This window comes from Priapulus caudatus, unplaced genomic scaffold (genome assembly GCF_000485595.1).
Source record: "Priapulus caudatus unplaced genomic scaffold, Priapulus_caudatus-5.0.1 Scaffold156, whole genome shotgun sequence".
In the NCBI taxonomy this organism is placed as follows: Eukaryota; Metazoa; Priapulida; class Priapulimorpha; order Priapulimorphida; family Priapulidae; genus Priapulus; species Priapulus caudatus.
The window spans coordinates 489550-500887 of NW_014577217.1; the positions used below are offsets into that span (position 1 = coordinate 489550).

The 11338-nt window shown below is 39.1% G+C and overlaps 1 protein-coding gene across 1 annotated transcript; it reads left to right on the forward strand.

Annotated features, from left to right (window-relative positions):
• The first annotated feature begins 6376 nt into the window (after positions 1-6376).
• Positions 6377-9213, forward strand: LOC106806381 (protein TIS11-like). The gene is made up of 3 exons (XM_014808304.1): positions 6377-6548; positions 7177-7278; positions 7634-9213. The coding sequence occupies exons 1-3, from the start codon at positions 6465-6467 to the stop codon at positions 8300-8302; spliced, it is 855 nt and encodes a 284-aa protein (XP_014663790.1). The 5' UTR covers positions 6377-6464; the 3' UTR covers positions 8303-9213.
• The last annotated feature ends 2125 nt before the right edge of the window (positions 9214-11338 follow it).

The window sequence follows — 11338 nt, forward strand, 5'->3', positions numbered from 1 at the left end:
CTGGTGGCACATTGACATACAGTTCGAATCCTAGTGTCTCTGCTGTGCTTCCCTGCTTGTACTCAAAATGTGTCTGGCTTAGTTCCTGAAAATGATGAGGACACGACCTTCACACTGGGAACAGTTATGTACATGCAAAGCTACACCACCTGTACAGTTTTTTTCATCACAGTTAAATAGCAAAAATGCCTGCAATATAGTTCTCATTAATTAATGTTCCTGATAGTAAACGTATCTACCAAAACAATTATCACTGTAGCATTTCACTTGGCGTACCCTTTTATTAACGAGTGCAACTTTATACTATGTACGATATGCAGTACATTACCTAATGGTTTACCATGGTTTACCTGGGTTTAGTTTTCTAAAGCAGTTAATGATCATTATTTAATTTTCTATATTCTACCTCTGTATGCTTTTACCTTCTCTTAAGTTTGTAAGTATTTAAAATTTCGTACTAACTACACCAGTTGTTTACTCTAGAAAGTTGCAGCAACATCTTCTTTCTGATCTTGACCTCATATTGTATTTCATGTCATATATTTGGCATTTAGGATCAAAGTTCGCAAAAACAGAAATTAGAAATGTGGCGCACAGCTACAAGGTAACTGATTGGAGATGTCTCAGGATGTACTTATTTGACAATTAGTACACGGAAATACAAAGTCGAGGTCAACATCCGTTTTCTGTTAGGATGAAGATATGCAGAGAATGCAACTGGAAGCTTGAAAATAATAACAATAATCAAACTGTTAGCTGTAGTTAACATTTTTAACTGTTAGCTGTTTTAGAATAAATAGCAAGGTAATTCTCTCTATTCAATTAAACAGATCTGCTATGGTTAGCCATTTCTTCACACGCACTTCTCGGTCTACATAGGTTAGATGCTCAACTTACTTGGTCAGAGTACACGCATAATCCTGAGGCAGTCCATGTGTTCCTCCCCAAATAACCTTTCTCAGCTCTGTGGCTGTACCGCTGCTGCAGTGGACGACACAAAACAGGCTGAACAATGCATCCACAACGACACAGCTTCAAAATGCTCCAGCAATGATCTGTAACTGTAATTAAACATCCAAACATGTTGTACTACATTGGGAATTTTAGCTGATATTACTATAAATTCATTGAAATTTCGATCATCACACTTTACATAACTGTAAATTGTCACAATTATTCAATAGCCTTGAAGTGAGACAAACTTGCTTCAATACATTCGGTATGCATATATTCCAGAACGATACATACAAGGACGCATCTCTGTGAGAGTAAATTAGTAGTAAACTTAGCTAGCCGTTTTCTGGCAATTTAGGAGAAATTCACATGTATAATACCAATTACAGCGGGTAATATTATACAAGGGCCCAGAAAAGAAAAACAAGCTTTCTAGATATTCTATATCCTTAAATTCCTAGAAACGAACTGAAGGGGCAATCCATGTATCTGATGAAAGTGTAGTCAATGTACAGGCAAACTACCAACTTGACTACCAAGTCGATCATGGTAGTTTTTTATAACAAACCAATGCCCTATCTGCTTAAAGTTTATTACGTACAGTAAATAGTAAAATTAAAAAAATATTTCCCTTTTTCACAAAATATAAGTAATTCTGTTCACGTTTTTAGGTTAAATTGCTGCATTATACTTCCTATTTTACTATATTTGTTCGATGTGAACATACACTGCGTGACTCATACATACCCTGGCAAGCAATTAATGTCAATACACAATATCAAATCGTCCAGGTTTTTTGGATTTTAACTAGTTGAGAAACAATCTTTCAGGTAGAATTTGACGATACGTTTAGTCCCGTTAGTTCTTACTTTTAATGTAAAAAAATGGGGAATTTTTTTTACAAATTTTACCATAGAAAATTCGTGACGTAGTAAATTTAAATATTATACAAAGAGCCCAGAATTATATCATATAATTTATAATATACGGTGGCGCCATCTTTCGCTAAATAATATTCATGACATCAGTAGCAACCACTAAAAAATGAATCATGAATGTCATTGAAGGCTATGGAGGTGTACAACAAGTAAGCATCCGCAATTGTTCACCGTTGCACTATTTCGTCTCTAGAAAAGGCTTTTTTGGCATTATAGAAAGCATTAGAAGTACAAATTATTCGTGTTGTGTAATTGTGCCATTCAGCTAGTGGCGTAGCCATGGTCGCCGTCGGCCATTTTTGTGTATGAAACGGGATCCGACTACTCTGTAGAAATTCGCATCATAGAGCTGGCAAAAGTTTCGAGCGGAGCATAGAGCACGAATCTGTAGTTATTTAACATGAATAAGTGTATGTTTTGTCCGCGGCAGTGAACAGACACAGGCATACACCACCTTCGCCACACAAATACAGACACGCACGCACACACGCACACACAAATACAGACACGCACGCACGCACGCACACACAAATTCAGACACGCACGCACGCACGCACACAAATACAGACACGCACGCACGCACACACAAATACAGACACGCACGCACGCACACACAAATACAGACACGCACTTCTAATACAGATGTAGGCCTACGTGACACACGTATACCGGCCTATACATCGCCCCATAAATACTTTTTTCGAGGCATTGAGTAACCTGCGGAATTAGTTGAGAAAGAGATATATCGTTTCGAGTCACCATCACGCGGATATGACGAACAAAAAGTCATTGGCAAGTCTTATTTAGTTCTATTACATTACCGTACGTATATACGCTAACGGCGATGCAACATAGATAGCAGCAAGAGCGTATTAAAAGGATACTGTTAAGGTTACGGACGGGTAACACTATAAAGAGCATTGCAACATAACTGCTCATCAAATTCAACCAAAGTCATATCCATTACATGAGAGAGATGTCTCGCTACGCTCTCGATGAATTTTTTTTTTTAATTCATCGCTAATTCAGTGACGGCAAAAATTGTGAATTTATACAAAAAAATGCGTTTTTGTTATTTCTCAGAAACAGCAAAGAGTTGGGACCTAAACTTTTAACCATAAGTTGTTCATAATATGAACTAAAAAATGGTCCCTGGAATTTCTTTAAAATGCTTTAATTTGGGAAATAAGTTGAAAAGATGTACGAAAATGTGTAGTTAAGAGCACACTGAATACGTTCTTGATAGCAGCAATTTATCTCTTGATATCATTATCGTGAATGTGATGTTTTTGCCTTTACGTCATGTGAGCTGGATTTCTTAGTAGGCGTTGTGTAATCTTGAAACAGCTCATATCCTGTAACGTATCACCAACGTACTGTACTAGGAGATCGAAGGCCGTGTTTGCGCAAATACCAGTTTGTGTATCCCATGTTCTCGATTGACGCATTTCATACATCATTTTACTCGCGCAGTCCGTGCAACAACGACGTGTCTGTTGTAATAGGTTGTTATCAACGCTGTGGTGTAGGCTGTTCCTGCGCTGCCCTCCATTTACGTCCTTGGTGCCAAAAATAGCAAATGACATCACGAGTTTAGACGGAAAGTGTACAGGTGCATTCTTTAGGCAGCAATAGTATTTGAACCGGACCCGTTCTGTAGGCACGTTCATCTGTTCTACCTCATAAGCTCACAAATGTTAGTCTTCAAAAGTCCTGGGGACTATAACGAAGACGGAGAGAGAAGTGGATCAAATCGATAGATCCACACTGCGGATCGCAGTGGAAAAGGTTGCAAATTTGCAATTTACGAAATTGCACACGCATTCTATTTGTTAAAGACAACAGGGGCAGTTTTTAAATACAATTATATATGGTTTTTCAATACATTAATTAAAATTAATGTTCGATATTTGCGTGGTCTTGCTGTATCGAGTGAGTTTACAGGAATTATAATAATGGCTCACACGACACACACCATTTTTACTAGAGCTTCGCTATAATACGTGACTACTACAGCGAGACTATTTTACCAACATCTGTATACATTATGGATAGATATAGGCCCCCTATAGCTTATATCCAAAATTTCATCGCGTGCGGCATTTAGCGGGAGCTGATTGCGAGAGTAACAGCCAAAGGTTTAGAGGATGTACTTACTTTCCCAGATCTGTACACGTGCCGATAACGAGTTTCCTCTTTCCGGTCTAGTATAGAAGCGCGATTATTGCTAACCCGATAACTCTGCGCGCGCGTGTGTGTGTGTGCGTGTGCGTGTGCGCGCGCGTGTGTGTGTGTGCGTGTGCGCGCGCGCGTGTGTGCGTGTGCGCGCGCGTGTGCGTGTGTTCGCGCGCGTGTGTCCACACATTCGCATTCTTGCTGTGTATACTTATCCTTCGATTTATATTATGTATATAACGAATGTGATAATATACTATATCATTATTTATCCTATGTTAATTTGCTATATATAATCAATCTATGAAAGCCTGCTTTTAAATTAATATGCACAAGTTGCAACTCGAGGTACAATGATCGCCCGCCAGTCTTTTCACGTTCAGTCCACGCGAACGTGAACTTCGTCTACGAAATTCTCTAATATATATAGATGTATATAGTCGCAAGACTTTTCGTATTGGCCAGTTTGGCCTGCATGTATATTTTTATCGGGAGAACGTATAAATTATGACAAGATTGAATAGGAACCAACGCGGAGAGCCACCGCGTAATTTTAATAAGTTACTTTTTTTTGGAATAGCTCTGCTATGCGATATTCTTTTACATTCAGAGTACGGCAGCAGTTAACTTTGTACCGAACATAACAATATATATATATATATATATATACTATATATATCATCATAAACAAAGTCAATGTTATAGAATAAGGGTTTTAAGTCCTAACTTGACAAGCTTTCGAGATTACATCTCTTTATCCAGGTCAGCAGACCATTGGAATAGAATCAAATAATCAAAAACAAATTACAATGCGTTATAGATAATCCAAAATGAATGATTCACACAATTCGCGCACGTGTAACATTGCGAAAACGACTAAGTAACATAACTCTTTTATATATATATACATACTAGATATACTTCAGGTTTGGAACGCACGAACCATCGCTATATATATATTGTAGTTTCCATTGCAAACTTCGCGCAAGATTACGTCAGCGTTTGGTGCGTGTACGTCGCGCATACACCGATGCACGTGTAACATTGCGAAAACGACTAAGTAACATAACTCTTATATATAATATATATATACATACTAGATATACTTCAGGTCTTGGAACCGCACGAACGCATCGCCTTATTAATATATTGTAGTTCGTATTGCAAACTTCAGCGCAAGTTACGTCAGCGTTTGGTGTGTTGGTTACGTCGGCGATACCAGCCGATACTGTCTCATTGTTTGTTCGCGTTCTACTTGCCAACGCACTTTTAAAAAATTGGTGCATTCTGAGAGCATCTGAGCAGCATAATTTTTGATGTCAGAATGCAAGAAATTTTATTCAATACCGGTTCCCCGGAGGCCTGCGGACCCCTCTCTTGCCCATGTTCTAGTTTTTATAACAGCAATTTAGCATATATATATATAAGTACATCTTTTATCAGAAAAAACTAGCGCTAAACAATATCTTTTTTTAATGGCCAGACAATGATAAGAGAAGTGTGGTGTGTTGGTGTGTGGTGTGTGTGTGTGTGTCCTGTGTGTGTGTTGTCGCGTGTGTGCTGCCTGTGTTTGTGTGCGTGCGTCTGCGTGCGGTGCGTGCGGTGCGTAAGCGTGCGTGCGTTGCGTGCGTGTGTGTGTATGCTTCTTCTATTTTTTGTGGTAAAAAGGGGGGGGTCCGGACCCCCTCGACCCCCCCTCTGGATCCGCCCCTGTAGTATGTCATTCATTAATTCACTACAGATTGGTAAATTACCTATGCACTGATCTATATATGCAAGTATTATGATTTTGATTTTATTAACTCCTAGATATTACAATCATATATATCAGGTCTCTCGATCTTCACTTCGTAATAGTCGTGTGGACTTTGAAAGACTTTTACGAGGTACATGTGACTACGAGATGAAATGCCGTTATACACGTCAGATGAGGACGTATATATTGATATTTTCAAGAGCTAATTATACATAATGTATATATAATGAATTAGCTCTTGATATTTTTAGTCTCCTTATTTATTACATATCTATTGGTGTAAATTGACATACTGTTTATTTAATCAACTTAGTCTCTTTCCGCCATCTGTATATAGTCCTTTGGACTTTGAAGACTAATATTCACGAGGTTACTAGATAACATGTAAGTTGTAACACGTTTCACTGGGTGTGGACCTGGTGTGGCCATAGCCAATGCCATATATGGCGGATTCCTGACGTCACATAGCGTAGCGCGTCATCACAACAGCGCAGCCTCGTGATTGGTTCCAGCGATTAGATAATAGGAACGGCCCGCCTTTATTAGGACCACGCGGTGTGTATAGCGCGAATATTTCCCGCGCGCTGTCACATTGGAACACTCGCCTCAGCTGGACAAGTTCAGGAAAATTTCGTTGGTGTATGTTTTGCAAAACCTCAATATCCGTAGAAATGTTAACACCACCACAAGTACCCGTAGGAATGGGTGATCTTATTGTGTTAAAGGTAAGCAATATTATTACTAACTGACTTTCATGTGGACTTTGAGACTGGTGGAGTGGTGCCAAAGGCAAAGTTGTAGTTGATTTACCAAAATCAAGATTTAACTGCGGTGTTTACAAATTGGTCAGTTTTACCAGTAGTTTAGCTTCCTAGCTTGGGGAACGTTTGAACCATGAAATACGTGCTACCTTCACTATTTCCGCTGAAGTAACAAGCAGGCAGTAACAATGTAATTAGTAAACGTAGTTTCATCTGAAGTGCTGTACGGTCACAGTGTACTTAGCTCTAGAAATATAGCCCTCCGCTCCGCCGCAGGACTGATATAGTTCTAGAGCTACAGTGTACTGTAACTGTGTGTGCTATTTGTGAACCCTTGTCATCCCATCGTCACGAATGTGTACAAAATTTCAGTACTATTTCGAATTATTAATTCTGTCTAGGTGCATTGCAAACAACAAAATAATAGCTATCGTTAATTCAGGTTTCGTGTTAGAATATGCCCTACAACACCCATGTTGTAGTTAGGCGGTCATAAATTTTTGATAACATAAGAAGAGAAATAGGATTTATGGTTGCAGTGAGTGTTAGCTAGCATTACTGTTTCTTCATTTTGTAATTGTGCATATTGCAGGAGAAGTTAGTGCAGCAGCAGCAACAGGTGGACATGCTACTGGCTGACAGGGCTGCAGCCACACTGGCTTCATTCCATTTCCAAGAGCAACTTCATGCCCAGGTGTGTAACTATTTTGAGTGCTTTGCCAATGGCTTGGTTGTACTGTACAGTGTACAGTGAATCCTAAATTGAAACCGTAATTGAAGCACGGCACAATGTTTTATGCACTTTAAACTTTTTTGCTTTGAGTTAGGCACAAAATTTGTTGAAATAATATATGGTGGTATTCTTGTCGTGAAAAAGTATTTCAATTACTTTATGTGAAGGTATAAAAATGATAAAATATCATATATGATATGATGATTATTTGGAAATATGTTTCCAAGCTTATGTGAGATCTCTATGCACCGATATTGTATCTTGCTTATTCTGTCAATACTAGTAAGCTAACGATGGGATTCCTTCTTCAAAATAGGTTTGTCGTGTGTCGTCTGCACAGGAGTCCCGAGCGATTTCCAGAGGTTTAGATTCTGCATCGCCTCCTCTGCACAGGAGGTTTGACCGCAGCGTTAGCGAGCCGCCTCCTGATCGTGTGAAGAGCAGTCGCTACAAGACGGAGCTATGCAGGCCGTTCGAGGAGACTGGAGCGTGCAAGTACGGAGAGAAGTGCCAGTTTGCTCACGGTGCTCATGAGCTGCGCGTGTTGCCGCGCCACCCTAAGTATAAGACGGAGATGTGCCGCACCTTTCACACGACGGGACTATGTCCCTATGGACCGCGCTGTCACTTCGTACACAATCCTGACGAAAACATCCAGGAGGAGAGCTACGAGCAGCCGAAGGTGGCACTGCAGCAGCAGCACGTGAGGTCGTCCATTTCCAGCGGCCTGTCGTACAGCAGCGGCTCACTGTCCCAGTCGCCGCTCTCTAGTCCAGGATCACTGTCCCCGAAAAACGAGAAGACCTTGTTTGCATTCGACCAGGACGCCCTCGCATTGGCATTGAAGTCTGTTTCGATCGATCAAGTTCCTCAGAGCAGGCTGCTCCTGCAGCCGGTTCCCGAGCAAAATCGTACCAACTATCTACAAGACAGCACCCGTGGAATCAGGTTGCCCATCTTCAACAACTTTGGTATTAAACCTTAATTAACCCATGAACTAGAAAACTATAATGACACGGGTTACTGTTTGTTGTTGGTTCTTGGGCTACTGGATATGTTTTTACATATTTCCAATACTAGTGTCAGGGATGATAACATCACAAGCTGAATGAGCTGTGCCATGTGATATTTCTCAATAATGATATTTAAAAATTTTGCACTAAATTTAGTGTTTTTGTAACTTAAAATTATGAGGTAGATTATTTAATTATCCTTAGTAGTGTTTGGCATTTTTTGTTTGTTTTCTTTTTTAGTTGGAAATAAAGGTTGATAATTTATGTCGTTTTATAATGTAAAGGTGAGCCAAGAAACGTATCTGCTCACAAGCCAAACTGCTTGGTCCGGTTTGCTGTGCATGGCGATGTTATTTATTAATATCAGTCTCTCGAGTGTCTGGAAATCGAGGACTTGTGAAACAGTAATTTTCTACATGTTGGGTTTTGTGCCTGCAGTTATTGTATTGGGTGGACCCTGGTAAATTATTTTGCAGAAGTTGAATTTATATTGTGAAGGATACATTGAGGACTGGGTATTTGTTTGTTCATTCCACTGGTACTGTACAGTCAATATATTTCAACCACTACATTTTTAAATTGTAAAAATTTCAAAACTATTCATAAGCAATTATTTTTGCAGCATTCTGGCAGAATTACATATTTTTAATTTCATGATTCCAGACATTAAATCTATTTGCATGTAGTATTACAATTTATTATTTATTATAATTTGTTATATTTATATTTATTAGAAAGGGTCTGTCACCTTCGGTAGTGGTACTTGAAACAATATTCTGATTACTTCTGTAAAACGTTCACATTCCGACCAAAGAGATTTTAGTTTTGTAAAAATGATATTGTATTGTAACGTTTTGTACAGAAAATAAAATGTTTTCCATTACCTGGACGTGTATTGTCATTTCTGGTAAACATTGCCCGCTCATCAGCTTCCAGACATCTAGAATCCATACCACACGTTACTAGTTTGCTTTCACGGTATATCCGTTTGATTTCCTGCTATGGAAATCATTGTTCGGTATTCGGTTAAAATTTTGCCGCTGTGATACAAAGTATAGCAGTAGGCCTATTGTTTCTAAAATTCAAACGCAGGGTCCTGGATCTCAAGGCCGTTTGTTTGTGGTGAATGATCGCGTGTTTGCGCAAATGATCACGTGATCGCGTGAATTATTCACGTGGTTGATTTTATTTTTGTTTATTTAAAATGACGTGACAACATCAAGTCTGAAAACTTCTTTACAATGTGTAGCTGATGGGTTAGAGATGACATTTATCTGGAATCAAGAAAAATATCACTGAAAAACTGGGAACGCTGTTTGTTGGAGTTGGATGCGAAATGTTTATTGCTTTGTAGCATATGTATCAGTATCAGCGCTTCTAATTCAACTTTCAAGACAATGTTCGGCACGTTCCTTAATTCATAAAAACGCAAATTTGAATTATGTGCATTTCGGATAATTAAACTCCCGTTCTGTACAATGAAGCGTTTTTGCCAATTTTGGCTGTATTTGTCAAAACATAGCTATAACAAATATAAACATAAATATCATATGTAAACGCATTCGGTTGTATTTAAACACAAATATTGTGTTTTTATATATCTATGGTCAAAGTCAGGTGAATTAAAACATTTTGGCAGCATACTTTATGATTAAAAATCATATACACTTTGGCACCCACATCTCGACAAACGCGTGATTATTTGCCGAAAACGTTGTTGGGCGAAAAACATAACCAAAGGTGGCGCTGCGATGCAATATGCTGGTAAATGCTAAGCTGGCTGTTCACTGTGTGTTCCAAATTATGTGTTTGTAACTTTGTATCACGGAGCTGTATCACATGTCAGTGGGTTTTATATATTCATGGTGCTGTCATGAGCCCCTCATGAGCATAATTATGTATATCTATTATCATAAACTATGTTCACCCCTGACTAGCTAAACACTATCCTTTTAGTTATTTATCCTGTTTCGCTTGCCCTAACCATATTTATGGAAATGATATAAAATCGTTTTCCTGCGTAACGTTTTAATGTCGATGTGATAACTCTTCACACATTAACATTTTCGACTTGCGGTGTACTGACACTAGTTTATGACTTGTGCGTAATTGTGATGTTATACATTGTATCAAACAAGCTAGACAATGCGTCTAGACATGTATTTAAAGATGCACGTCTACAGTATGTACGTTGGGGCACGGGGGGATCATTGTTTACGCAGCCCGTGTGTGACGTGCCTTTGCTACTTTAAATGAAATAATAAACTTCTAGCACAGAGCTTGGAGTAATCATTTTGATGCCAGAATGATTTCATTGATTACTCCAAGCATAGAGAGGGCATGTGAAAACATGGGTCTAACCATATGATTCAGTAAGTATATAGTGAAATTCGAGACGACTAGCGCTCTTTTTAGTAATTAGACATTGCAATAGATATTTCTCATTGTAAATTGTGTGAGTCTGTGTTATTACACGTACAGGCCTGTGGCGGAGCGGAGGGCTAGGGCCTATAGCTAGGGCAACAGCAGCTTGCAACCAAAGCAGCTTGTATCCATTATTATACTTCTATGCATGTTATATTTCTATGCATGTATCCCAACAATGGCGCCAAATTTACTATGGATTTCCGTTGTCTGTCCTGTTCTCTGCATTCAAGTTGTTGACTAATGATAGATATTTGTTGGCCATCAAGTACTATCCCCGCAATTTCAACAATAGATAAACCACATATATCGGCATTTTTGTAACACTAGTACTCGGTAATAATAGCAGAGTTTAAACAACAATCGTCACGGCAGATGGCAGCAGCAACAGGATATGTTGCAGAAGTAGCAGCATTCGCAGAAGCAACAGGCAATAGAGAGCAGCGGCCCTTTTAGATAAGCTGTTATATCGTATCCGGACAACTACATAGTTGAACTACCCCTGTACGTTGAACTACCCCTGTACAACTACCCCCGGACAACAGTGGCTTAGCAGCCTTTTGTAGTCTCTGCCCTTAAATAAT